Genomic DNA, 27,771 nt, shown 5'->3' on the forward strand with positions numbered 1-27,771 from the left:
AAAGACTGGGCTTTCACATGGATTCCATTAGAGCAGGTTCACCACATCTCTGTTACAATGATGAAACCGATATCCAAAGATCTTCGACATTTCTTCATTTTCTTTTATCATCTAATCACCTGGCAGGCTATGCTTGTATAGCTTCATGAGGCTTTTGATCATTCCAACCACCATAATGAGGGATGGTTATAGGGAGGAGTCATCCTCTCTCTCTCTCTCTCTCTCTCTGTTTCTCTCGTAATAAAGGTGTATTAGAAAAAGAAATGTGCGGAGTTAAAAAGGGTTAAAATTTTCACCTAGCAGATATCAAATTTGCTTGCGTCAGGTGGTGATTCAGAGACCATTTTTTCAAGTTTTTAAATTTATTTTCTCAAAATGTAAAAGATAAAGAGATGACTCAATTTCTTGAATTTCTTCTCTTTTCTTCTATTAATGTTTTTTTCTTTTTTTTAAAATGTATTATTGCTAACTATTCATGGCTTGATTGCTTTTCAAGAAAAAAGCAAAACTGTATAGCGCCTCTCTTTTAAAAGAGTTTATATTCTTATTATATGAATTTAGCTCGTAGGTGATGAGCAAAACAATAAAGGGTAACCCTTTGTCAAATCCTCCAAACCTTCCAAGGGATAGACGGTATTCGATATCAAGTCACCTGGATCAATTGTTGAAGACTTTATTAGTTTAATAAACTGGCACCTTCTTTCAAAAGGTTATGTAAATATCTCTTTGTTAATAGGAATAATAGGGACACTTTATGATTTTTTTTTTTTTTTTGGGTACATGGGAGGCAAAGCCTGAAAAGTAAAACATCTGTGATAGTACAAAACTGCTTTGAAACTGTACACCAAGGGCGTCTGCATGTGTTTCAGCAAAAAAGGTGCGTCTGCATGTAGAAGCTGGCTTAAGTCTGGTGAAATGCAGGCTTAAGATCCAGCTGAAAATTCCCTTCTAAATCCCATCTTGCAGCCGAGTATGCTGCTTGTTTGGTTTTCCTTAACGCGTGTAACCCGAAGAAGAATAGCTCTTTTCCATTGAAGTATATCTAGAATTGATGAGTATCCTCATTACTTGAACCAATCTTCTTCTCCATTGAAAAATCTTAGGAGATTTTGTAAGTTTTCTTCTTAAATAGTAGATAACACAGAGGAAAGATTTTCTCTAGCACCCATCATAAAGAGAAAATCCAAATATAAATCTGGATGGGATTCTTCCTACCAATGGAATCTATCCTGTGACTTAAAAAAAAAAAGAAGAAAGCTGGTTCATACACAATATACAGTACATGATTAGATAATACACACCTAGCAAAATAATCATTCAGTATCCTAATACACATCTCTAGATAAATTGATACATAGTTTCAAAAATATAATGTTCCTAATATACACTACATAGTCAAGTGATACATACATAGTAAAATAGTCATCGGGCGTTTCAATATACATCTCTAGGTAAATCGATACATTGTTTACAGATATGGTATTCATCAATATACCCTACATAATTAGGTGATACAAGTCTACCAAAATAGTCATCCAGCATCCTAATATGCACCTTTAGGTAAATCGATATATAATTTTTAGAATATAAAGTTCACCGATACACAATAATAATTGGCCATATGATATATACTCGTTGGTTTCTTGATACATATTGTAAGCTTTTTTGTTATAGACCCAATAGCGATGGAATACACTTCTTTACATCAATTGATATGTAATTTCTAGAATAGAATGTTCACTAATACATAGTATATGGTCGGATGATATACATCTAGTAGAATAGTCATCAAATATTTCAATACATACATTCAGATAAATCGATATACAGTTTTAAGAATAGAGTGTTCGCCAGTATACACAATATAGTCAGATGATATACATCCAGCATCTCAATATATACTTTTAGATAAATCGATATATAGTTTCTGAAATATGTTGTTCGTCACTATACAGTATATGGCCAAGTGATACATAGTAGTCAGCTTTCTGATACATATTGTAAACTTTTTTAATTTTAGAAAAAAAAGAGATTTCGAGGAGGAGAAAGAGATTTGAGGAGGAGATGAAAAGTTTCATAGAGAGGAGAGATAGCTTGATGAGGAAGAGAATGAATGGCGAGAAGCTTGATAAGGAGGATGCAGATGGATGATCTCTCTTTCTTTTTTATAATTTTTTTTTTATTTATTTTTCAAATCATAGAACTGATGGATTTTATTAGCAGTGGAAGTTTCGTTCCCACCTCATTTTAGATTTTTTTTACAAAAATAGATGCAGGACGAAATGTGGCTAAATCAAAATTTGTCCTGCAGCGCACGAGGGGATTTCTGTTTCGTTGACCATACTTTGTTCCTTCTTTTTTCACGAACCGAACGAGCCCTCGGACGCATAGGAATGCCGAGTCTGATAGGCCGCGGAACACCGTAATAAACACAATACCAAATCACTGCGTGTACCATGAATTCTAATGGATGGTTGATGGCTGGCTCTTAAAATTTTTTTACAAATAAGGTTAAAATTAAAACAACATACAAATAAGGTTAGAAAGTCATTTCGGGCCCCACAACCCGTCCACTCTAATATGTTTTGGTTGGAAATCTCGCCTCCCTATATCCACTTGGACGAAATGGACTTCAACTTCGAATAAGTTATGGACACCTATCGCCAACTCCCAACTACTTTCCCATTTTGCCGTGCACCTCGAAACCAAATTGGAAGACGATCCCTTCCAACTGGAATTGTAGGGTTCCGCTTCTCCTTCCCCTCCCCTCCTCCCTCCCTCTCGCTCGCTCGCCCGCTCGCTCGCCTCGCTCTGGCTCGCTCGGTGACTTCTCTCCTTCTCTGATCGCCATCTCCGCAACCAGTGCCCTTAGAAGAGAAAGGAGTAGGCCCAGATCGTACGGATGCATTGGATGTAACATTACTGGGCCCAGGCGAGTCCTCTTTCTCATAGCTTGGATTTCTCTCATTTTTCCCTCGATTTTTCGCAATTTATACCGGTTCGAGTACGCGAAAAGCGTCCTACGAACTCTAAGTTTAAGTTTTTCTAGGTTATTTTTGATCATCGAATTAGTTTCTTTACCAATTGTTGGTGAAATGCCCGAGTTTTCTGTAATCCATGCTGTTTACTCTCTGTTTATATCTTGCTTATATCTTGCTTACCTAGATTTTCGTCCAATTTGATGCTGACTTTTAGTTGGATTTTTTTGAAAGATCTCGTTTTTCCAGAGAAAAATCATTTTTTTTTTTTTTGATTTTAGGTGAAGAGAATGGCAGAATTGGCAGAGCGTAACCCTCCGTCAGAGGATGCTGATGATACGAGCTGGGTGCCGAGAGTAGATATGGAATTCAAGAGTGATGAGGCGGCCTACCAATTCTATAATAATTATGCTAAAGTAGTGGGATTCAGTGTTCGGAAAGCTTGGATTAATCGAAGAGCCTCAGGAGTCATCATATCGAGGACGTATGTTTGTTATAAAGAAGGTTACCAGGGGAACAGGAAAGATGAGAGTGAGGTGAAGAAACCTCGGCAGAATGAGAGAACCGGTTGCCTTGCACATTTGACGATCAAAATTACAGCAAATGGTGCATATAGGGTGAGCGAGTTCCACCCCATGCACAACCATGAGCTTGTCGCACCTGCGAACATCTTGAAGTCGCATAGAGTTGCAAAGAGGGCTCGAGCTGTCATAGCGAATGCGGCATCGCAGAAGGCTATGATGGAGTGTTTGGTCCGGCAAGCTGGGGGCTATCGGCAGGTCGCTTTTGTTTCTGTGCAAGATGCTGCTGATAAAAGTTGGGCTCCAAAAGTCGATATGGAGTTTGAGAACGATGAAAAGGCCTATCAGTTCTACAATGACTATGCTAAAAGGATAGGATTCGATGTCCGAAAGGCATGGGTGAACCGAAGATCTTCTGGTGTTATTATATCAAGGACCTACGTATGCTACAAAGAAGGCTACTATGGGAATAAGAAAGATGAGAATCAGGTGGAGAAACATCGTATTCGGCCAAATGAGAGGACCGGTTGCCTTGCCAGAATGGTCATTAAACTCGCAAAGAATGGTAGATATCGCGTGACTGAATTTCAGCCAATGCACAACCATGAGTTTGTAACAGCGAGAACAGCACACACTTTAAAATCACATAGAGCTGCTAATAAGATTCGAAATGCTGAAGTGAATTCTGTGGATGATTCTTGTGCATCACCGAAAGCTATCCATGATCATGTGAGTGGACAAGATGCATCTTGTCCACATCTCACTGTTCTTTCTATGCAGCATAAAAATTATTTACCTACAAAGCATAAGGATGCTCTCAAGCCAGGAGATGTGGGTGCAATGCTGGAGTACATGCAAGAAAGGCAAGTCAATGACCCTTCATTTTATTATGCGATACAACTTGATAAAGAAGACCGAGTTACAAATGTTTTTTGGACTGATGGAAAGTCTGTGGTTGACTTTTATTACTTTGGTGATGCAGTCTGCTTTGATACAACATACAAAACTAATAGTTGTTCTAGGCCCTTCACACTCTTTTATGGAGTGAATCATCATAAACAAACTGTCATCTTTGGTGCTGCATTGATATATGATGAAACTAAAGAATCTTTCATGTGGTTGTTTGAGACCTTTAAGACTGCAATGTATGGCAAGCAACCGCAGGTTATTCTAACAGATCAAAATCCTTTAATTAGGAATGCTATCAATTTGGTGTGGCCAGCTACGACTCACCGTGTTTGTGTGTGGCACATGTATCAGAATGCATCCAAGTACTTAGGCCAAGTCTTTCAAGGTTCCAGAACTTTTGCATATGATTTCAGCAGATGTCTCTTTGATTGTGAAGAGGAAGAAGAGTTTGTGTCAGCATGGGGAAAAATGTTAGAAAAGTACGATCTCAAAGACAATGAATGGTTGAAAATGTTATTTGAGGATAGGAAAAAATGGGCTGTGGCATATGGACGTGAGACATTTTGTGCAGACATGAAAAGCACACAACGTTTGAACAGCATAAGTGGCACGTTAAAGGAGAACTTGAGCCCGGAACGAGATCTATTGCAGTTTCTTAAGCATTTTGAAAGAATGCTGGATGAGCAATGGGATGCAGAATTACAGGCTGATTGTCATGCCACATCGAGTACAACAATTATAGCTCCTTCTCGGATGTTGAAGCAAGCAGCCAGTGTATATACACCTGCAATGTTTGAAATGTTTCAAAGGGAATTTGAAATGTCAATGGATTGTATGGTACACAATTCTGGTGCAGTTGAGACAATCTACGAGTATAAGGTTATTAGTGAGGATAACCCTAAAGTGCACTTGGTAAGATTTGACTCTTTAAATGGTACGCTGGTTTGCAGTTGCAAAATGTTTGAGTTTGTTGGTATTCAATGTCGTCATGTGTTGAAAGCACTTGATATTATAAATATTAAAGAGCTCCCACCACAGTACTATTTAAAAAGGTGGAGAAAGGATGCTAAGGTTGGGTCCTTAAGGGACAACCTGGGGCTTGCAACTGACATTGACCCTTCATCATCTAAAGCAACGCGTCTTAGCTCTCTCTGTCGCATTATCAGTATAGTTGCAGCAAGAGCTGCAGAGACTGTTGAGGGATATACATTCATTCAAAACCAGTCAGATCAACTTTTTGATCATGTGTACCAAATTCTACAAGCAAGACCTCCTGAGGAACTTCAGATTAGTTAGGTAATATTACTCTTGGCTCCAATTGAGAAGGACCTAAGTTTAGACATTGGTAAGTTGAGATTGATATTAATCTAGTTATAATGCAGGAGTCATCAGTTCACTGTAAAATCAGCAACTGTTTGATGTCAGTATATATCCAGGAAGTTATCTTCTCAGTGGACACATGTTTATTGGAATGATATTATGTTAAATAGCTACACGGTTTTGGTGTCTGCTTCATTATACTCATGCTAGACTGTACTTAGAATAGTTGGGCGGCAAAGGCATATTCTAAAAGCTTACATGGTGGAAAGCTTGATTCCTATATAAGAATAAAGGTAATGCCACATTATTATTGATGATGTGCTATATGATCTGCAGGGCTCTGCTTGCCGCATGTTCTCTGGACTTATGACAGCAAAGCTTGCTTTTGGACCACTGGAGCATTGACAAGGGGATTGTAAACTTCAAATTCTGATGTGAAATTTATTCTGTGTTTGTTCTAATAATATAATGCCATTTGGTTGAGATATACTGCTAGGAATTGCTTTACTGCTCTTTTTTTTAAAATTTATTTATGATTGATATTAACAAAGCCTATTCAATTTTTTGGTTGAAAATTAAGTGCCATGTGATGTTTTGATGTATCCTTTCCCTTAATTGGATGGTTACTTTTGCTTCCTAATTTTCACAGTCATGAAAAACTTAAAGCAGTTAGATGATAGGTCTCAAGTGAATCTCAAGTGTATAACATTTTCATTCCATGCGACATCAGTGACATGCTTGTGGGGGAAGTTAATGCACCTGACAGCTTCAGATGTAATTGCAAATTTATGAATAACATGTAGGGAAATGGTAAAAATAGGTCAGGGTGCTTGCTTGCTTAGGTGCAATTTTTGGTGTTTACATTATAATAATCTTTCTTCATCGTAAATAGCTCCTTTTCCTCTTCAGAGAACATGCATGAAGATTCTACTCTGTTTTCTTGCATATCCGTTGACTGGAGTTGTTTCATGTTTGATCTTGAATAACATGATTTTCTACCTTCAGTCTACAAGGTTGAGAGGACTCAAGCTAGTGTCATCAATTATGGTCCCAGCCTCAATGTTCTGTAATTAGAAATTTATAGTATGTCATCGACCTATTTTGTTTGTTTTGTTTCATATTTGCATTCACAGTTGTGCTACGAGTTGGTTATTGTTCGGTATTTAACCAGCTTCATGCTGCCTATTACAGTTCGAAGTGTAGCGTGAGAGGCACAACAAGCATAGAGTTATGTCTGAAAGTGTCATCAAGACATGAACATTGCAGCAACCGACTGGATTCCTCTGTGGTGTCATGTTTTTAGTGTTTTTTATTTATGTAGCACTTGGCTGCTGCTGGATACACATGGCTTTGAGAGATGTGAAGCTGGTTCACACAGTTTAAGAGTGTCAAAGATGGCTTGCTCTTTTGTGTGATTTTATCTTCTTGTTAAGCACGCTCGAAACACCCACCTCTAGGTTTGTACCTTGAACTTCTCTCAAGTACATGCCTTAAGGATGGAGGGTGCCCTATGATCATAGCATTTGAGTTGTATGGTTTCTCTCACTTAAGAGAAGAATTCAGTGAACTATTTCTGGGGCGATGCTATTTTTTTTTGTTTAATATGAATACCCAAGAACTAGTATGAACTATAATAATATTCACCATCCCAGTACTGTATAGAAGTCGATTTTTGCAGGCAGTTATCTCAAATGACTATGGTTTGTTTAGATGTCGATGAATGTACTTCTGTTTGCAACATAGAAGTTGCTACATGTACACACACACACACACAAAAAAAAAAAATATATATATATATATATACATACAGCGCGCACAGATAGAGAGAGAGAGAGAGCTTATATGATTATCAAAGGTTTCTTTTATGTTGACATTTTTAGGGCAATTTTGCATGCTATCGGGAGCAAATTTATTGCTGCTGGGATACTTTTTTGAGTCTCCTTGGGATGCATTTGAGATAATTGTGGAGGTTATTATGTTATTCAAGTAAAGATTTCTTTTGTTGTTGTTATTATGGGTTGATAGCTCTCTAGATTTTGCCAAGAACACATCGCCTTTTTGCCCCCTTTCTGAAATAGTTTGTTTGGACTCTATAAAGACCATTACCTCCCTAGTCTCAATTACTGCTATAAGAGCGTTTTTATATGTAAAACGTCCATTTAATGTGCATTCGTTGGAGGGTAGGAGGACAATGATCCAAAATTTAAGTTAGAGCAATTACCTTGTTTTTTCTTTTTCCAAAATGAAAATGATGTTCTTTTTGGAAATCTCTTAAAGAATGAGAAGACATTAGAACTGTTTGTTTTTTTTTTTTTTTTTGAGATTAAGAAAGGCTAATTGTTATCTTATACTTTATATCCATCCCAACCCTCAAGGGTCCATGCCATTTGGAGTCGAACCTAGTAGGCATTTTTCCTCTACTGAGATGATATCATTTGTGTATGGAAAATCTACTTAGTTATTGATTTTGCAAGGTAACAATGACGCAAATATTTTTTAGTAGAACAATACATATTGATTTAGCTTTAGGGTTTAAGTATGAGGTAAGCTTTAATTGAAAGAAATCAAGATAGACATATTATTGAATGCTTGATTTATATTTATTTAGAGTGAACCCTGAATCTTACATATACCTATTAGACCCCTGCATATTTTGTACTTAAATCTAGGATGGTATAAAAAGTTAACGAGAGATCACATCCATGCTACATGCTTTGAACATCTTGAGAGCATGTTGCGAAGAGTGCAGCACTTCGAGAATCACAAAATTGAGCTCGAGTTGATTCTCCCTCTCCCCTGCTATTATATGCTAATTATGTTAGATGATCTTTATCACATAAGAAAATCTCATAGCAATTCATCAAGCTCTCCTTTCTTTATGAGCCCTCGAACCTTAATAAGGTTGCACCGAACCTAGTGATCTCTCAAAATAAAGATTAATGTATGTGGATGGTAACATTTGTAGTCACACCTTATTTTCTAGAGAATGATAGCCAAATATAAGACTTACCAAATAGTTTTACGACAAAATAAGCCATCCTAAAGTAATTTCATAAGAGGATATTGTTATGTTTATTTTTTAAGAATAAAAATTTACTATCTAAAAATTATTTTAAAATACAGTTAAACAAAAATTGATGTAATCAATCTCGTAAGCATAATTTTTGTTATTTTATTATCTTATTTTCTCTCCCTCCTCTCAGCCAAAAAAAAAAAAAAACAGGGTTAAAACTACACAAAAAACAATTACCGAATTGCGAAGGGCAAGGCTTACGTGGAAGGGCCACGTATGGCTGTTGCTTACGTGGAAATTATCGAACCATCCTCTAAGAGGGATTACGTGGCACTCATTGACGGTGGGACTGGTCGCATCCACCCCGTTTCTGGGAGAACGGGCAGCCGATTCCGTTTCTCTCTGCTCGCCACCTGTCGCCCTGCAGTCGACTGGGAGGAAAACTGAATTGAAAAGTCTCCTCGCGTCCGCTGTCGGATTTGGACACGCGTCGCATATCTAGAGAGGTCGGACTTAACCTTCTCCCTTCACCCCTCCTACCCCGCTGCTTTCCGCCTCTTTTCCTCCGTCGAAGCCGTCCAACCAGGGTCGGACCTCACCCTCGTCCGATTCCCCCCTCCTTCTCTCCCTCGCTTTCTCCCCCTTCGTTCGCCTCTCTCTCTCTCTCTCTTTCTCGCTCGCTCGCTGTTGATAGCCGAGAAGAAGAAGGAGAAGGGCAACAGAGCTAGGTGAGTTTGCTTCCAATGAAATATAAATTATATCTTTCTTGAAATTCTGAGCGTTTTTAGCCACGGGCGGTCAGAGCTGAGATTTTCCCACTCGCTCTCTCTCTCTCTCTCTCTCTCTCTCTCTCTCTCTCTCTTGCTCGCTCGCTCGCTCACTCGCTTACTCTCGTTCTCTCGCGGTTGATAGCTGAGAAGAAAAAAAGGAGAAGAAGGAGAAGAGCTAGGTGAGTTTGCTTCCAATTCGATATAAATTATTTTTTCTTGAAAATTCTGAGATTTTTTAGCCACGGGCGGGGTCAGAACTGAGACTTTCTTGTTCTTTTTCTTTAGGTTAGTCTTTTTCCTGCTATCCCTCGTCAAAGAGGAACCATAGCTCGAAGTTAGGCTGTTTTCATCTGAATCTCTGTAGCCATTATAGATTTCTACTGCTCTTTGATCGTGAAAGCGAGTTTGGTTTTTCAAAAGATCGTTTTTTGGAGGTGTTTGGATCAAGAAAGTTGGTTGGAATGGGATAGAAATTGTCGGAATTGACAGGGCAACAGGGTGCTTTGCTGGAAGGTGCCTGAAAGCGAATTTGATCTTTAAAAGATCTTCTTTTTTTTTTTGGTGGGGGGGGTGGTTTGGAATCAGGAAAGTTGCTTGCAGTGGGTGAAAAATGTCGGAACTGGTAGAGCAGCCGGTTTCTTCTGTTGGGAATTCCTCTGACGAGAGCTGGGTCCCGAAGATCGATATGGTGTTCGAGAGTGATGAGAAGGCCTATCGGTTCTACTGTCTTTATGGGAAGGAAGTGGGGTTTGGGGTCAGGAAGCATTTGGTGAAACGAAGGTCCTCCGGGCTTGTGTACTCGAGGGTGTTCTCCTGCTACAAAGAAGGGTTCTCCCGAACTGCCAAGCAGGGGAAGAGGCCACGGCCGGATGCAAGAACTGGATGTCAAGCACACATGACAGTGAGAATCATGAATGATGGTAGATTTCGGGTCAGTGAATTCGAGCCGAAGCATAACCATGAGCTCGCAGTGAATGTTCTAACTGCTATGCCTGATGTGGCGGTTGATTCAGGAACAGTGCCAAACGATGCCCATAAAAATGTTGGTAAACAGGTTATAGTTCGGCCAAGTCTTAGGAATTATATACCATCGAAGTCTTTGAATGCTACGAAGCTGGGTGGTATGGGAGCTGTGATGAGATATGTGCAGCAGGGTATACCGGAGAGTCGAGCTGATAGCCCTTCTTTCTGTCATCCCATGGGTGGTGCAGCTGTGAACGAGAGTTGGGTGCCAAAAATCGGTATGGAGTTTGAGGATGATGAGGCGGCCTACCAGTTCTACATCAACTATGCTACAGGAATTGGATTCAGTGTTCGGAAACATCTTGTGAAACGAAGAGCCTCAGGCGTTATATATTCGAGGATGTATGTTTGCCATAAGGAGGGTTTTCGTAGAAAGCATAATGAGCAGCATGGGAGATGTCCCAAGCCATATGAGAGAACCGGTTGCCTTGCATCAATGACAATCAAGATTACAAAGAATGGTCGATATTGTGTGACTGAGTTTGAGCCAAAGCATAACCATGCCCTTGTAATCCCGTCAAAAGCTCACTTGTTTAGGTGGCGATGGCGAAGAGGGTTGATTGCCACTCAGGTTGATCTAATCGATTTGGCAGAAGAGTTGAAGGCAGCACCAGAGCCTAGTAAAGAACAGATGGATCAACAAGACAAAAGTTGTCAAATTCCCGCTTTTCTTTCTTCAGGTTATAAAAATTATATACCATCAAAGCGAATGAATGCTATGAAGCTGGGAGATGCAGGAGCTGTGATGCAATATGTACATGAAAAACAGGTTGCAGACCCGTCCTTCTACTATGCATTGCAGCTGGATCTTGATGACCGAGTAACAAACATTTTCTGGGCAGATGCCAAGTCTATGGTGGACTTTGAACACTTTGGTGATGCACTATGCTTTGACACGACATATAAAACAAGCAACTATGGCAGGCCATTCTCCCACTTCATAGGTGTGAATCATCATAAACAAGCCATTATCTTTGGTGCAGCTTTTCTGTATGACGAAACTGAAGAATCTTTCAAGTGGTTGTTTGAAACATTCAAGACAGCAATGTCTGGAAAGCAACCGAAGGTAATTCTGACAGATCGATCTGTGGCAATGAGCAATGCAATAGCTGCAGCGTGGCCAGGTACAACTCATCGCCTTTGTGTGTGGCACATGTATAATAATGCTACAAAACACCTAAATTTTGTCTTTCAAGGTTCTGTAACTTTCACAAGAGATTTCAGCAAATGTCTTTATGACTATGAGGATGAAGAGGAGTTCCTATTGGGATGGAAAACAATGTTAGAAAATTATGATCTCCATAGCAATGCGTGGTTAGCTCAGCTATATGAAGATAGGGAAAAATGGGCTCTGGCATATGGACGACAGATATTTTGTGCAGACATGAAGACAGCACTAATTAAAGAGAGCATGAACAATATGCTGAAAGAACTCTTGGACGCTGAACGAGATCTCTCAGACTTCTTCAGGCATTATGATGAAATGGTTTTTGAGAGACGACAAGCAGAATTGCAAGCTGATATTCATGCACATCAAAATATTCAAATGATGCTATCTTCACGGATGTTGAGGCAGGCTGCAAATGCATACACACCGGAAGTATTTAAAATATTCCAAAGGGAATTCGAACTGTCCATGGACTGTCTGGTGTATGGTTGTGGTCAGGTTGGAACTACATTTGAGTTTAAGGTTACTGTTGAGGATAACCCAAAACGATATACTGTAAGATATGACTCATCAAATGGTATGGTTATGTGCAGCTGTAAGAAATTTGAGTTTGTTGGGATTCAGTGTCGTCATGTACTGAAAACACTAGATATTATAAACATTAAAGAGCTCCCGCCAGGATACATATTGAAGAGGTGGAGAAAAGATGCCAAGGTTGTGAACCGAAGAGCTAATCATGAAGTTGCAGTTGATGGTGGCACCAAGTCTACTCGTGCAAAGCGTTATAGCTCTTTGTGTTGCATTTTCAATAAGATTGCGGTAAGAGCTGCAGAAACTGTGGAGTCATACACATTTATTGAGAGCTTGTCAGACCAGCTTATGGACCAAGTATACAAAATACTGCAAACAAAACCACCTCAAGGACTTGAAGCTGGTTAGGTAATTTTGAACTGACAGTACAAATTCTATATCTTGCATTTTCTAAATCTAAAACCACTAACAATGTGAACCTAGTGTGGGATTTTCTTGTTGCTGATCGGTGTTAGCAGACATTTCATAGGGGCACTCGATTAAATCAGATGGCTATTTAGTTGTAGCATGTTTATTTTATATTTGTTCTTCGTTTGTGGTTATTTACCCATGGAAGTATGTGCTCAGTATTATGTTAGATCTTAGTATTATTTTTAGGGCAGGTCGTACCTAGAAAAGTGAAAGGCTAAGCATATGTAAGCCATATCCCTTAAAAGTGATTTGCATATTGTAAGTTAGGGAAAAGATTCAGCTGATATCCGACTAAACAGGCAATAATTGATTGTCATAGTGATGTAGTTTGGTTAACTCTTGATGTGGTTCTGTATAGGCTTTTTATTAGTACTGTAGTGGTTCTTATCATTTCCTAATTTTGTGCAGGATTAGCTGGTTCAAATCAAGTTTGCTGCCACCTGCTGGCAGCGCTCTGTAGCTGCATGACCACAGCAGTAAGAGGACCAAAATATAAGATTCCCACACGAGTTTTTCCATAATGTACGTCAGTAATTCTGATCCTACTCCAGTACTGGTACTGGATAATTGGTGAAGTGTCATTAAACCACTTGCAGTTAATTCTAGCATAGCCAGATTAGTTTGAAGCCCAAGAAAATATGATGATTAGAATTTAGAGGTGCCTTTTACTTTTCTGACAGGTTTCATTTCTCCTGTATATACGGTGGAACCAAAACCAACTATCATCATGTTTACCGAAATCTTGTCATTGAAGTAATGTCATTTATGAGGAAGTTATCACACAGCAGCAATTTACACAGCCTAACACTAAGAAGATGGCCAGCATGTTGATGAGCATCTATTGTACATGCTGATCAGCTGATGTGATTTGGGGCGAGTTTGTGATGCCTGTGTTATGGAGGCTGTCCTTGCTACATGTGCCCTTTTTTTCTTCTTCATCACTCTTAATTCTTGCATGTGTACGAGATAGGGTCAGATTTTGTTGCAAAGTTTGAGAATTGCTGATGTTGGAAGTCTCATCCTGTATAGTTTTGAGATAGCTGGATTTATCAGTTTGGAATTATAGTTGCGATGTACAACTGATCATGTCTTCATAATTGTTGTGTCTGCGTGGATCATTCCAAATGCTTTCTTTTCCATTGGATAGCTTGAGTCTTTAACCTGGACTGCCTACCACTTATGGCAATATGTTTCAAGTATGTCCACCCTGACATTTTATGAGGGGCCATCAAGGGTACCAGCTGAGGCCTCGCAAGCCTTGTATACAAAATGCGTCTTTCCACAGGTTTGCATGCCAGGTTCAGCATGCCTTGAGCAAAGGGAAGGTCTGAACAGTTTAATCTGCACATGCGAAATAAATAGAAAAATCAAGATATTCACTCATCTCTGTCCATATTGTGGAATTTACTGATTGACGGTGGATGATTGAACAGGTAATGGAAACCAAATGTAGTATTATGTATATCTTTTGTTACAAAAGGAGGATATATATATATATATATATATATATATATATATATATATATGGTGACATCCATGGTCATCAAGCATCACTTATTTCACAAGTCAGAGCTGATCTGAACTCCTTTCCTGGTGATATTTCAGAATTCTACTGTCCTAATGACTTGAAACCTATCAATAGTTTTTATGCTCAGGATAATGGCCGCTTTCATAGGAGCTATCATGCAGATAACTAGTATCTTCCAACTTGATCTCTCTTGTCATGGTATGGAATTAGTATAAGGGTGAGTCAGCTCTGAGTCAACTAGTTCCCAATCATGGTGCATGTGCTTCGCATGGCGATTGATTCAAGCCACCCATAAATAAGCCTGCATTTGGCTTTGGATTTTAGACTCAACCAATGCTTGAGTCAGATGTCACCAGGCAAAGATCAATTAATGTCAACTTGATGTGGCTCAAGAGTTTGTAGAGGCAATCAAAAAGTATTTGTGTTACTAGTCAATAGTCTGAGAGATGACACATTTGTAGGACTTCTCATTTATCTCGAACATCCACTGAAAGCTTGTTATGCTGGCTTGCTTCTTCTATTAAGAAGCAGCTCTTGACTGAACTCCCAGAGCCTTTTGCCTAGGGCTCCATCTTTTGCTTTAGAAGTAGCTCTTGACTGAACTCCAGAGCCTTTTGCCTAGGGCTCCATCTTTTGCTTTCTCAGAAGGTTCTGCCACATTGCAGTCAGCAAAATATTTTCCAGTTATGTTTGCTGCACTTGGATGTAATCCTAAATAACAGGTAGTCGCAGCTCCCTGCAGGGTAGAGTGCTCTTTAGTGTGAGACTTTTTCTCTTATGCTATACCAGGAAGATGGCATATATATCAGCATACTTGAAAACAGAGGTTTTCAACAGTTTGGAAATGAAATGAGCTGAACTGTTGACAATTTTTCAAGAGATACAGAAACAAACTATTACAAATTGTTGACATACCTGAGGTATGGTCTTCAGAAAAGGTTTTGCCAGAATAGATATTAGAGTAAGTGCAACTGCAGACAGAAATATATGATTTTTTTTGTTTTAAGTTTCTGGCCCAAAAGGAACTTCAAAAGAGAGATGCAAAGCAGAAGAGGAAACCTTTAAAGTTGAGGTGGCGAGGTAAGTTGGTGTATATGGCTCCTGGGTGCAATGAATTAACCATCACATTAGATCCTTCTTCCTGATTGACATCAGATACAAATTAATATAAACACATTTAAAGCTTTATCAAACAAAAATTTCCAGACACTTACAAATTAATATAAACACATTTAAAGCTTTATCAAACAAAAATTTCCAGACACTTCAAATTGGTGTTGTGTGCCGGCGGGTCTGGGCTGTATGGCCTGCCACAGACTCCAGAGACACAAGCGTTCAGGCCATGGATACAAGTTATCTAGCAAACTAATAAATATGTCTTTAAACAAATCCTTCTTTCCTCCAAGATCCAGTACTACAGTTGAAAGACAAGAAACGTTGTCTTCTTTTTTTTCACAAGTGGCTGTACAAACATATCAAGATCTTCTTAATCAGTTGCATAGGCTTAGATGGGAATGCTTAGGTGGAGTTTCTCTAATTGTCTCTTTATTAAAGACTAAGTAAAATTAAAATTTATGTGCATCAGCTTACGCCGAATGCAAACTTCAGCGTAAGTTGGCATGGAATGGAGATAGTAACAGATAAGTGCAAGTAGAAGGTACTCTGAATTTGACACTCTGAACTTCCAAAACTTAGATGGTGATATGTAAAATGGTTGGTGAGTTTATATAGTCATGGTGAAGTATAATTACAAGAAAAATGCCATGTAAAATGAGTAGTTTTATAATCATGTGGATGCTGCTCTGGAAATTTTGTGGCTAAGAATTTTCATATATACACTGCAAAGTTCCGAATTACAATATATCTTAGGATACTAGTCATTTAGTCATGGCATCTAAAATTTCATATTTATAAAATTTACCAAATGATCATGATGCAGACCTGGAAACGCCTCGATAGCTCATTTGCGTGTAATATGTTCGCTAGTTTGGAGTTACAATATGCACCAAAAGCTTTATACCTGTAAAAATAAACGGAATTTAGTCTGTGTATTCCTTGAACAATTTTTGCAGTTTAGATCATCTGTGCAAGAAGCTACCGACTACCTTGACTTGTCATTGAGCTTGTCAAGATCGAGCCAAGATTCATCGCCACCTTTGTGGGCAATTGATGAGACATTAACTATCCTTCCCTGTATTCCCGTTTCTTGGGCCGTGGCTTGCATTTTGCCAATCAGGAGATTTGTCAGTAAAAAATGTCCTACATTTTGCGGCGAATCAGAATATTTTGTCACCTTCTACTGTTTTAATCTTCACAACATTCTCAAATTATATAGGCAAGTTTATGTCCACATTGGAACTTGCCAAGTGAAAGAAATTTACAACTAGCCATTGGATCGAACACTATATTATTTTGTTGAAGAAGAAATGTAATACCAAGATGATTTGCAGCAAACTGCAACTCTATTCCATCTCTTGAAAGTTGAAATGGACAAGCCATTATGCCTGCATTGTTGCTTCACAAAGTTGAAAGAATGTCGGTATTAGTAGCGCCAGAGCTAGATGAGATCAAAAAAAATCGGAAAAAGGAATCATTTGAGCTATAATTTTTGCATATCTTGTTCACAGATTGTCACTTCATACTCACATTAGGATGTTTAGGTGTTTGTTTGATGCATCGAAGGAACGAGCAAAGGAGTCGACAGAGCTGAGGGAGCTGAGATCCATCTCCATGACATGGAGATTCGCATCTGGATTTTGTTCAAGGAGGCTCTCTTTTACCTTCATGCCGCTCTCCATGGTTCGGGATAGTATAATGACCTTTGCTCCTCTTAAAGCTAGAACCCTTGCTGTCTCTTTTCCAATGCCATTTGTTGCTCCTACGATAAATTCATGCAAAGCCATCAAACAGATGCGCGTTTGCTTCTTGTTGTTGCAGGAAAATGCCATGTGGTTTTGAAGAAAAGAATACAATACTGTTTGGAAGAAAAGTGGTTGCATGTTTGTTTAAATAGTTGATCAGCATTTTAAGTGGTAAGTTGGTTAGACTTTACCCATGCTGCTTTTACTTTCTAATCTTTTGCGGATTTTAATCTACTGTTAAATTTCGATAAATTAGTGATTTAATCTTATTAACATAATAGTGCCCAAATGTTGTAAAGAATATGTAAGTCAATAACTCATGAAGTTTTCTAGTTTTATTGAATGTATTCGTGTATGTCATAGCAAAAAAAATAAAAATAAATAAATAAATAAATAAAAATCATGAATATCTAAAGTAGAATGCTTCTCTCTAATCTCCAGAAAAATTAATTTATGCCATTTAAAATACCTAACAGCTAAAAATGGATGGTTGACAAGCATCACTCTCTCACTTCTTTTGGTACGAAGAGTCAGATAAGAAATGGTCAGTGGATGGTTCGAAGCATATTAAGTTGTACTGGCGGCGGGTCGGGAAAGTTTCGGCAACCAAAATGAAAAATTGTCGAAGAAGGGGGAGAACAAAAGACAGAACAAGAGAGAGCACAAGCAAGGGAGGGAGGGAGAGGAAGAGGAAGAGGAAGAAAGAGAGTTAGAGGTGGACGCCGGCTGGCCATAGAGGCTGGCGAGCCGTGCGGAGGAAGGGCTCCACCTGGGTTACTTTAGTGGGTTCTGAATTTCCAATTTATTAATGATAGAAGGGAGAAGGAATTGATGATCTCATGAACCTGTGACGATGGCGGTGAGATGGCTGGCATCAATTCCTTCAGTAACCTCTTCAGCAGTCGAGGATGAGCCGAAGCCAGATGATCGTGCTCTCCAAGGCCAGTTCCAGACTCCCATCTCAGCTCTTCTTCAGCTCCCTAGCTCCTTCCTGTTGAATTGGTTATGTGGTGGTGAGTGTGGTTATCAGAGTGATATTTTATGGTAGGGAGAGCAGGTCCAACTTTTCAAAGATTTTGAGGGTGGCAGGACCTATGGAAGGGATGGGACGGGGGCAAATCAGATCCGCTTAGTCCCTCCAAAGTTCAAAGAAAGGAGTAGAAAAATGTCCCCCTCTGAACATTCAAAAGGTGGAAAGATGCTTCCCTTTGAATTCCACCACTTTGGACTGGGAGCCCAGGACTGCATGTTAAACTATATGATCAATAGAGCTGGTCCATCGAAAGGACTCGAAGAATCCAGCAATGTGCTACTCCTAGATGAAGAGTGGAAGGCTTAGTGTAAGTGGTTATAACATAGCATGAATGCATGATGGCTGTTCTATTACTTTAACGGCCTTCAACTCAAAAAGAAAAGAAAGAAAAGTTTCAGAGGCCTGTGGGTTTATTGCTTTCATTTGCCTTTGGAAGTCGAGAGCTAGACACCAATGGGAATTACCTGGCCAAGGACCATGAATGTGTCTCATGCGACAGTCTCTCATTAACATGGGTTTGACTAAGAGAATGGGTTTTATTGTCTGTCGCAGTCGGCCTAATAAGTTTAGACCAAAGCCATCCTATTGATTAGTCATATAGAAAATAATTTAGTCTACAATTGCAACTGGTCAGTCGTGGACACAACCTCTCCTGTTTCCACCACAAGCTTAAGTCCATTGTCATCAGTGACTGACTGTTATCATCTTGACTTCAACTAGAGGGTTATGACTGATATGATACACCTTCACAAACACCTTGGTGTTGATTTGGCAAGTTTGATTCTGATTAGTTATTAGGGGCACATTGTTTCTGTTCAAAAGCAGACATGTCTTGTTTAAATCATAGGATTTAATCCCAGACTTCTGAAATGATTAATTTGTTTGGGGTTGCTATGGCATGAGTTCAGAACTTAGCATTCCCTTGGGGTGTGGGGTGGAGATTTCATGTTCAGCTGATTCAAAATGTGCAGTCCATGCGCAGAGGTTACAGTGCAGTTTAGCCTGGTAAGAGATGGATTCAGGGTTCAGATGGTGGTTCAATTCGAAGAGCACAAGGCCATGCAATTCAATCCAAAGATGCAGATTAGCATAATTCTAGACCAGTTAGATGTGATTATTTTTCCTTTCTATGGAAAATTTAACTTTAGATGCAATTCATGAACAGCTTCTCGCAATCTTGTCCATTTCAAGGGTAATGTAGAAATGGTTTTAGGCCTAGCATGGCTTGTATATATATATGTGTGTGTGTGTGTGTGTCTTGCCTGCAGGTTTGTTTGACAGGTTCATCATGCCGAGAGCAAAAGGAAAGGACTGAATAGATTGATCTGCAAATTCCAAATAACTAGAAAATGGAGATTTTCACTCTTCTCTATCCATACTGGAAGGATTTAACTATCAATAGCAGACGATTGGACAAGTAATGGAAACCACATCTAGTATATATGCCTGTTTACTCTTATTCAATACAGATGAAAGGGCCAACATTTTGGACTTCAACGGGTCAATATAAAAGGCATCACTTGCTTCATCAACCAGAGTGATGTGAACTCTTTTTCCTACGATTTTCTTTTTTCTTTCAAAAATTTCTGCAATCGTAATGAATTAAACCTTTCATGGGAGCTATCATGAAGATAAAGAGTTTATATTCCATCATGGCCTCTCTTGTCAGGGTCCAGAATTAAATGTCAGGAAAATAGACTCTGAATCAACCAGTTCTTGGTGCAGGTGGTTCATAAGGCTCTTCAGTCTCAACGTTTCTTCAAGCACATCTCGTATTCCGTCTTCCACAAATCACAAGCTTGCACTTTCTGCAAACTTGCGTTGCACATCATCATGTGCAAGACACACCTAATTCCCCTCTAAACCTGTAATTCCATTGCAGAAAACTAGCCAGAATGGATGAATGGCCTGCATCCGGCTCTGGATTTGAGAGTCGAATAAAGCTTGAATTGGAGACAAACAAAGCTTAATTAGACTCTACTATGTCTTAAAAATATGTAGAAGCATTCACAAAGTATTTATGCTACCACTCAAAAATCTGTGCAATAACAATGATGAGTGGAACAAACATTCAGAGGACTTTTGTAATGTCTTGAACTTTTGTCAAGGTTGTTACGGTTGCCTGCTTCTTCTCTTAAGAAGCTCTTCACTGAACTCCCAGAGCCTTTTGCCCAGAGCTTGATCCCTTGCCTTCAGAGAAGGTGTTGCCTCATTGCAGTCAACAAAATATTTTCCAGTTATATCTGTTGCATTTGGATGTAATGCTAAATAACAGCTAGTTGCAGCCCCCTGCAGAGTAAAATGCCTTTTAGTTTCAGATGTTTTCCTCACGCTTTACCAGAAAAACAGCATCTGAATCAGAATCTTGAAAGGAAATGTTTTCAAGAAAACAATTTGTAAATGCAATGAGCTGATTTTGGTATCCAATAGATTAAATATTAAAAGAAAAAAAAAAGCCTATAACAACTGGTAAGCATACCTGGGGAACGCTCTTTAGAAAAGGTTTTGCTAGAGCAGCAAGTGAAAGTACCACAACTGCAGACAGGAAAAAAATAAACATATTTATTTTTCATTTGCTTGACCCAAAAGGAGTTTCAGAAGAGAAATGGAAGGCAGCAAAGGTGATTACCATTTATGTTTAAGTAGCGACCTATGTTGGTGATTATCAATCCTGGGTGCAAAGAGTTGGCCATTACTTTAGATCCCTCTTCCTAATTGACATCAGATACAAATTAATTTTAGGGCATTTCAAGTTTTGTTCCCTGCTGATTTTTCATAATACCAAACAAAATGTTGCAGGCACTTAAAATTGAGTGAATTTCGGAGAGTTTAATAATTAGCTCTCGGAATATATATTCCGGAAGTAGGGGAGGGATTGGTGCAGATCTGAGAGTTCTTTTTGTTTTTCATCTTAGAATTGAATATATAAGTCTGCAGTATATGGTTTTTTCTCCACAAAGCAAGGACAGATATTATTCACTATGGCTTAATGTGTTCAAACAAATAAAGCAATTTTTTCATCTTTCAGGATATTAAAATGGTTGTGAACTGTAATATTTTTCAGAAGTGGCTACATCATGCATCATGGTTTTCTTAAGCATTTCACACATCATGGTTGTTCATTTGATTAAATGGTAAGCAAAATTAAAATTTACATGCATGAGATTATGATGGATGCAGACCAGTGCCTGGCTTCAGCATAAGCTGGTATGAAATAGATGCTGTTACAGATAAACTAAAATATACTCTGAATTTGACAGTATGGCCTTCTAAAACTTAGATAGTGATACATAACATGGTTGATGATGTTATGGTCATATTAAAGTATCATTATAAGAAAAATGGTATGTAACATGAATAGTTATATAATTATATAAACACTGCTCCAGAAATTGTTTCATTAATGCTCAAAATTTTCGTATGCGCACTAAATTGCAATATATCTCGAGATACTAGTCATTAAGTCATAGGATCTATTATTTCATATTTAGAGAAGTCAGGTTATTTTCAGGTCATTAAGCCATAGTCATATGATGATGATGATGATGATGCCGACCTGCAAACGCCTAGATAACTCATTTGCGTGCAGTATATTTGCTAGTTTTGAGTGTGAATATGCGGCAAAAGGTTTATACCTGAGAAAATGAAGAGAATGTCCATTAGCAATTTCTGCATATATATATATATATATATAATATGATCTGGGTAAGGAGCTAAAACTACCTTGAACTGTCATTGATCTTATCAAGATCAAACCAAGATCCATCACTTCTTTTGTGTGCAGTTGATGAGACATTGATTATCTTTCCCTGTATTCCTGTTTCCTTGGCTGTGGCTTTCATCTTTTCGAGTAAGAGATTTGTCAGTAAAAAATGTCCTACAGTTTCAGAAAGAAAGAACATATTTACTGTCAATTTTCTCAGCACTCTGATATTATACAGGCAGGATTTCAAAGTTATATATAGAGCTCGAATGAATTGGTAAGGGAACAGAATTACAGGTCTTGTCATGGGATTGAACGCTAGTCCAGTTTTGTTAAGGAAGAAAATTAGTACCAAGGTGATTTGTAGCAAATTGCAACTCTATTCCGTCTCTTGACAATTGAAATGGACAAGCCATTATGCCTGCATTGTTGCTTAATTTACAAAGTCCAGATCTTGTACGTTAGCAGCAGCAAGGCTAAATAAGAATAAAAAGATTCCAAAACATAAACCATTTGAGATATGATCTCTATCTGCATTTCAACGGGTTTGTTTTATTCACAAGTCGTCACTTCATACTCACATTAGGATGTTTAGGCGTTTGTTTGATGCATTGAAGGAACGAGCAAAGGAGTCGACAGAGCTGAGGGAGCTGAGATCCATCTCCATGACATGGAGCTTTGCATCTGGATTTTGTTCAAGGAGGCTCTCTTTTACCTTCATGCCACTCTCCATGGTTCGGGATGGTATAATGACCTTTGCCCCTCTTAAAGCTAGAACCCTTGCTGTCTCTTTTCCAATGCCATTTGTTGCTCCTACAATATATTTATGCACAACCACAAATGGATGAGCTTTTGTCTGTCCTTTGTTGTAAGAAACTATTATGGGATGTTATACATCATCCTAACCACTCGATGCTATTAAAATTCTTGCCAGACTTAGGCGATATTTTTGTCATTTCTCATTTATGATACTTGTTCGTACAATACATGCATGCACAACCACAAATGGATGAGTTTTTATTTATCCTTTGTTTTAAGAAAATATTGTGGGATGTTATACATCATCCTAACCACCCAATGCTATTAAAATTCAAGCCGAACTAAAGCAATATTTTTGTCATTTCTCATTTATGATACTTGCTCGTACAATAGCATGCACAACCACAAATGGATCGATAAGTTTTTATTTATCCTTTGTTGTAAGAAAATATTTATCCTTTGTTCTACCTAAACAAACAAAAAACAGGTGCTTCGATGCTTCTTGGGTGCTCTTGTGGGGCTCCCAACTAAGAAAGCATTCTTTGCTTCTCCCTTGGGTCAGATTAAGTGTATTCCTGGTCCTCACAGCAGCTCTCAAGAGCAAATTATTTTTTGCTTCTTTCCTTTTAGTAAGTCTTCTTGTGGGGAAAAGATTAGGTCAAACGACCTAATCATCTTTGCTGCTTGGTAAAGTTGAAATGATCAAAAGGATGTGAACAAAAGCATAGCATGGACAACAATATTGTCCATGTTAAAATGGAAACTATGAATTACAGCTAATTCAGAAAGTAAGAAAAAGTTGTGGCTCACTGACACCATGGAAGATAGGTGACATATGGTTTCTTCAATGCCAATAAAAGTTATCCCTGTGCAGTGTTATATCCATAACCACAACATTATCTAAATGATTGGATAACTGTTCAATTATTCATGTACTCGGTTCGCAAGTAATTCTTCTCGTTTTACACAAGAAATGAATCGCTATCAACAAACCAATAAATTATTGAGTTTTGCAAGTTATTATCTGAATAAACTAATTATGTCAGCCTTACTTTATATCTGAATTCCCCCCCAAAGCAGAACAATTTCATGTCTTTACTTTACTGTAATGCAAATATGTCGCATAATATAATTGAATTTGATGATCTAATGAACCTGTGACGACTGCTGTAAGATGGCTGGCATCAATCCCTTCAGTGACCTCTTCGGCAGTCGAGGATGAACTGAAGCCAGATGGTGATCTTGCTCTCCAAGGCCAGTTCCAGAAGCCCATCCTCCCTCTTCTCTATCTCCCTGCTTCCCGTTGAATTGGTTGTGTGGTGATATGGAAAAGATGGCGAGTTTTTTTTCTTTCATCAAGGAACGATGGGGAGAGATGACGTGGGCCATACGTAACCTCTTATCCCAAACTTCGAAGCAGCTAAGGGTTATGAAATGTTCCCCTGGAACGTACGTTCGGATAGGGATGCATCGACGGCGAGGGGTGCGAATTCATCGTTGGATCGTGCAGTTTTGAGATCTGTACACACGGATGATTGGAGGAGTTATTTGAATAGAATGCCACTAATGGCTGCTCGGCTCGGCAAACTCTTTAATAAAATTGGTGTCCTATGCTCTTTTTTCCAATGCATTATTTTTTTTAACAAAATTTTATCTTAAAAAAACGAGTCAGAATATATTATTTTTATTTTTTTTAATTTTATAAAAATATTTAAAATTAAATATATATTCTGCAAATACGTCATACACCCACTCTCCTTTCTATATTAGTTAATATAGCGATCAAAAGTCAAGAGAAGGGAACGCAATACTTTTTATACACAAGTCTAGCTCAGTGATGGCTGTCTTAATTAGAAAAGCTCTTTATGTATTCATATCCCACGAAATGCTCCGCAGCGATTCAAAGATTGTTCTTTGTTCTTATTTGGTGCTATGCTTTCTTTTCCTGCTTTTGCTCTTCTTCTTCTTTGCCTTCTCTTTACTCCTCTTTCACTTATTTACTTCCACCCCTCAACCAAAAAAAAAAAAAAAATCTTTATATTCCTAAATCTTTTAATAAGATTTTCTCTGGTAGGAGAGAGTCTTTTACCTCGTTCCTTGCTCTCAGAAGCCATAAATGAAGAAATACCACGCAAAAATCCTGGATTCCAACTTCGAAATCTACTCCTAACCTACTATAAATGTAACAGCATCTAATTTGGAACCAAATGCAAGACCCTCGCATGCGTCCTTGTCACGTTTCACAACCGCTTTAGGGTGCAAGCTTTTTTGTTGGCTTGCTACGACAGCACGACACCACAAGGGTGCAAGCTTGACGGACCCCGGGATCATCGACCGGTCCGACCAAACCCCCCAACGACGTTTCCCCTCCCTCACGCCGTTATCTCCCTCCCCCGCCCTTCCCTGGACCCTAGATACAGTATCTAGGTGCAAAGATCCGGCGACACGCCGGACACCGGTCCGGGGAGCAGGCGACAGACGTCAACAAATGCACAAAAATCTCCACCAGGCAAAAAAACATGGTCCCCATCTCGGTCGCTTTCTTTGTCCACACTCCCATACATTCTCTCAGAATATAATAATTGCAACCTTAATTATATCATTATCATCTGAGTTAAAGTAAACTAAAAATAACCATCATAGGACATAGGAGAACATAGGAGAACTCGATTAAATTAAAATAAGGAGCAGAGAAAGTGATTTAGGCGATTACTATTGTAAGAAATCCGGATGGAATTGCCCCAAATACACGTCTCCTCCCGGAGGTTGCCAGTCTCTACGCATGCATGTCTAAGAAATTAAAATCCCCAGATCTCTCCTCCTCTTTTTTGTTAAAAACAAAAAAACAAAGAAAAAAAAAAGTGGGAGGGAAGTTGAACGGTAGGTGTCATTATTGTTAAACATTATGATGGTTTTATTTGACTATGGGGAGTGCGGGAGTGGGACTAGACGCGGATGGGAGGGGCGGAGGTGGCGTCGGGGTTGGGAGCGGCGGCGGAGGTGGCGGAGGTGGCGGAGGAGGAGGATAGGTGGTTCTTGTTGTTGTGCATCCACACCTTGAGCACGTGACGCTTGACGCCGACCTCGACGCAGAACTCCTCGAGCGCGACGTCGTCGTGCTTCTGGATCCGCCACCCCAGCTTCTCCGCGAACGCTTGCATCTTCTCCTTCTGTTCTTGGGTGAATTTGGTTCGGAACCGCTTCCGGCCGCTCCCGCGCGGCCCCTCCGCCGGCGGCAGCGGCTCCTCACGCCTCGGTGGCGTCTCCGACCCGACTCTGCTCCGATCCACCTGATACGCCGGGGGCTGCGGCGGCGGCGGCGGCGGTGGAGGAGGGTGGATCGCGTGGAAGGGCAAAGGCATCGGGTGCAGCGGTGGGGGCAGGAACGCCGGCGGCAGCGGAGCCGCCTTGAGGAGGAGCGGGCGGCGGGGATCGCTGGAGGAGAAGCCACCTCGGCGGTGGAAGTTCCGGTGGCAGCCGCAGGCCGCGCATTTCAGCGCCTCAAGTGTCCCTTCCTCACCTCCCGGCATGAACTCCATGCACCCGTCAAACGCCTGCCCGCCGATCGCCGCCGCATGGTTCCTCAAACATTCCCTATACTTCCCTCCACCACCGCCTCCGCCGGCCGCAGGGGCGAAGAGCTCCAACGCCGCCCTCGGCTCTCCGCCCACATCCCCTTTACTTCTCCCCGTCTCGCCGTATGGCACCACGCTTAAATCCATCCCCCAAAATCCCCCCGCCGCCTTCTCTCACTATCGCTTTCTTGTTAGGCCTAAAACCAAGCCAATGTAGCGCGTTTTTCCGCTGGGCGACGAAGAAATTAAGCTTTTATAAATGAAGTCCCCATGCCTCTCGCCCCTCAATATATCTTACAGCGATTTCCCAACTCCGGAGGTGGATAAAAAGAGAATTAAAATCTCCGCTAAATTGCGTTTCGCCGCTAAGGCGGACCAGCCCGAGCGTGGGTCGGATTTAAGGCGGCAGAGGAAGGGATCACGTGATTCCGGACACGTGGCCCGCGGCAGGGGATGCTCGACTGGGAAGCGCCACGTGACGCCGTCGATTAGACTAACCATGGGGGGTGTCATTGACGTGTCGATGGCTTATTGAACACAGGTAAACCCCGGTCCGTTTACCACCTCAGACTTGTGAAAGGACCGCGGTTGAATACTCGGGGGATGGCGGGCCCACCACGTGTGGGATGGCAGAGCGCGGGGAGCGTGTTTACCGTCTGATGGATGGACCCAACGGGAGAGATCCATGGACCCAGGGGTGACGGGATCAGGGTATGGACGACGCTGGCATGGGACGTCACGCATTTCGTGCCATGCCGCTGGGGACCCCCGTCCCTAATTACCCCCTTAATCTCCTCTTCCCGCCGTTAATACACCTCTAATCACGAAAATAATGACGTACTTACTGTGGCGTGACCTCGTTAACGTACGCCCACGGAGTAGGTTTGAGTACGGGTTACGCAACATCGCATGTATTTCTACGGACGACGTCGGCCAATCCGTGATGGTACGGGGAGCAATTATTTGATCGAAAGGATGTGATGGATGGGAATTTAAGCGATGTCCACCGTTGGAGCTGAGTGATTTTGTGGGGATCAGACGGCTGGGAAGAGAGGGGGAGAAGGGTGGGGAAGTGACGCAGGATAGGATTAGGTTGCACGCCTAATGATTCGGTGTGGGGGCGGGGATCCCGGGTTGGGGCCCACCACCCTAATTGTCAAGAATACATTGACGTCGCCGACGGTTGACAGCGCTCTGAGAACCGCGCCCGCATTGATTTCCGAATTTAATTTCCCCACTATTATGGCCAGGGAAACGAAATAAGCTACGAATAAAATGATAAATTCCGATTTTTTTTGAATTTCGTACTGTTGGCGGGACCCACGCGGCAGGCCGAACGCACGCGCTCTCTAACTCTCTCTCTCTCTCTCACTCCCTTTTTTTTCTTTTTCTTTTTTAAATTCCCTCCCTTATTCTCTAACTTATTGATCGTATCTTGAGGAACACGCGCAGGTTTTTGTCATGCTTGGTTTAGTTTTACGTGAACGATGGAAGAGGATTAAGGGACAGAAACAGATAAGCAAGTGTTAAATAGAATTTTTTTTTTTTTTTTGGGGGACTACTAAGCTGGATAAGCAATTGACAAAAGTATTAAACGAGTTCAAACTC

General features: G+C 40.2%; 4 protein-coding genes and 1 pseudogene across 12 annotated transcripts; 2 read left to right on the top strand and 3 right to left on the bottom strand.

Annotated features, from left to right (window-relative positions):
* The first annotated feature begins 2,640 nt into the window (after positions 1 to 2,640).
* LOC103701334 (protein FAR1-RELATED SEQUENCE 5-like) lies at positions 2,641 to 7,404 on the top strand. Of its 5 annotated transcripts, XR_603159.6 has the most exons (5): positions 2,795 to 2,932; positions 3,260 to 5,320; positions 6,065 to 6,162; positions 6,734 to 6,811; positions 6,920 to 7,404. XR_603159.6 is itself a non-coding variant. In XM_026802326.4 (4 exons), the coding sequence occupies exons 2-3, from the start codon at positions 3,269 to 3,271 to the stop codon at positions 6,131 to 6,133; spliced, it is 2,121 nt and encodes a 706-aa protein (XP_026658127.3). In that variant the 5' UTR covers positions 2,795 to 2,932; positions 3,260 to 3,268; the 3' UTR covers positions 6,134 to 6,162; positions 6,920 to 7,050. The 5 variants fall into 5 exon arrangements, 3 of the variants coding, with proteins under 3 accessions (XP_026658126.3, XP_026658127.3, XP_038989425.2); XR_603157.6 differs by having other exon boundaries at positions 2,641 to 2,932; positions 3,260 to 5,704; positions 6,065 to 6,811; XM_026802326.4 differs by lacking the exon at positions 6,734 to 6,811 and having other exon boundaries at positions 6,920 to 7,050.
* Positions 7,405 to 9,287: 1,883 nt separating this feature from the next.
* Positions 9,288 to 13,801, top strand: LOC103701333 (protein FAR1-RELATED SEQUENCE 5-like). Of its 2 annotated transcripts, XR_015977362.2 has the most exons (5): positions 9,290 to 9,469; positions 9,654 to 9,690; positions 9,797 to 12,641; positions 13,113 to 13,226; positions 13,385 to 13,801. XR_015977362.2 is itself a non-coding variant. In XM_008783357.6 (3 exons), the coding sequence occupies exon 2, from the start codon at positions 10,122 to 10,124 to the stop codon at positions 12,639 to 12,641; it is 2,520 nt and encodes an 839-aa protein (XP_008781579.3). In that variant the 5' UTR covers positions 9,288 to 9,690; positions 9,797 to 10,121; the 3' UTR covers positions 13,113 to 13,801. The 2 variants fall into 2 exon arrangements, 1 of the variants encoding a protein (XP_008781579.3); XM_008783357.6 differs by having other exon boundaries at positions 9,288 to 9,690; positions 13,113 to 13,801.
* A 780-nt stretch (positions 13,802 to 14,581) lies between these two features.
* LOC103701414 (short-chain dehydrogenase TIC 32 A, chloroplastic-like) lies at positions 14,582 to 18,320 on the bottom strand. 3 transcript variants are annotated; one of them, XM_088720448.1, is made up of 9 exons: positions 18,186 to 18,320; positions 17,939 to 18,084; positions 16,879 to 17,110; positions 16,668 to 16,747; positions 16,338 to 16,491; positions 16,174 to 16,252; positions 15,292 to 15,373; positions 15,148 to 15,203; positions 14,673 to 14,968 (listed from the first exon to the last, which is right to left on the bottom strand). In XM_088720448.1, exons 2-9 carry the CDS (start codon positions 18,051 to 18,053, stop codon positions 14,813 to 14,815), a joined length of 954 nt encoding a protein of 317 aa, XP_088576574.1. In that variant the 5' UTR covers positions 18,054 to 18,084; positions 18,186 to 18,320; the 3' UTR covers positions 14,673 to 14,812. The 3 variants fall into 3 exon arrangements, with proteins under 3 accessions (XP_026658125.2, XP_088576574.1, XP_017696856.3); XM_026802324.3 differs by having other exon boundaries at positions 14,582 to 14,968; positions 16,338 to 16,449; positions 17,939 to 18,197; XM_017841367.4 differs by having other exon boundaries at positions 17,939 to 18,197.
* A 1,755-nt stretch (positions 18,321 to 20,075) lies between these two features.
* LOC103701331 (short-chain dehydrogenase TIC 32, chloroplastic-like) lies at positions 20,076 to 23,968 on the bottom strand. Its single transcript, XM_008783355.6, has 8 exons — positions 23,744 to 23,968; positions 22,411 to 22,642; positions 22,182 to 22,261; positions 21,850 to 22,003; positions 21,683 to 21,761; positions 20,756 to 20,837; positions 20,606 to 20,661; positions 20,076 to 20,415 (listed from the first exon to the last, which is right to left on the bottom strand). Exons 1-8 carry the CDS (start codon positions 23,859 to 23,861, stop codon positions 20,239 to 20,241), a joined length of 978 nt encoding a protein of 325 aa, XP_008781577.1. The 5' UTR covers positions 23,862 to 23,968; the 3' UTR covers positions 20,076 to 20,238.
* Positions 23,969 to 25,263: 1,295 nt separating this feature from the next.
* LOC103701413 (zinc-finger homeodomain protein 2 pseudogene) lies at positions 25,264 to 26,524 on the bottom strand (annotated as a pseudogene). The gene has a single exon (XR_015977363.1). The product of XR_015977363.1 is annotated as a zinc-finger homeodomain protein 2 pseudogene (transcript).
* Positions 26,525 to 27,771: the final 1,247 nt, after the last annotated feature.

This window comes from Phoenix dactylifera, chromosome 4, assembly GCF_051530095.1.
Source record: "Phoenix dactylifera cultivar Ajwa chromosome 4, Ajwa_hap1_PhDact_Kaust_v1.1, whole genome shotgun sequence".
NCBI lineage: Eukaryota > Viridiplantae > Streptophyta > Magnoliopsida > Arecales > Arecaceae > Phoenix > Phoenix dactylifera.

Bases quoted from the DNA above. Each gene is read 5' to 3' on its own strand.
- LOC103701333 (XM_008783357.6), top strand. From the start codon at position 10,122: ATGTCGGAACTGGTAGAGCAGCCGGTTTCTTCTGTTGGGAATTCCTCT.
- LOC103701414 (XM_088720448.1), bottom strand. From the start codon at position 18,053: ATGGGAGTCTGGAACTGGCCTTGGAGAGCACGATCATCTGGCTTCGGC. The intron at 17,111-17,938 runs GTTCATGAGATC...AATTTATCGTAG, and splicing joins TCTCACCGCCATCGTCACAG to GAGCAACAAATGGCATTGGA. The intron at 15,204-15,291 runs GTTTCCTCTTCT...TTCTGTCTGCAG, and splicing joins TCGCCACCTCAACTTTAAAG to TTGCACTTACTCTAATATCT.
- LOC103701331 (XM_008783355.6), bottom strand. From the start codon at position 23,861: ATGGGCTTCTGGAACTGGCCTTGGAGAGCAAGATCACCATCTGGCTTC. The intron at 22,262-22,410 runs GTGAGTATGAAG...TTGTAAATTAAG, and splicing joins AAACGCCTAAACATCCTAAT to CAACAATGCAGGCATAATGG. The intron at 20,416-20,605 runs GTATGCTTACCA...TTTACTCTGCAG, and splicing joins TTCTAAAGAGCGTTCCCCAG to GGGGCTGCAACTAGCTGTTA.
- LOC103701334 (XM_026802325.4), top strand. From the start codon at position 3,269: ATGGCAGAATTGGCAGAGCGTAACCCTCCGTCAGAGGATGCTGATGAT.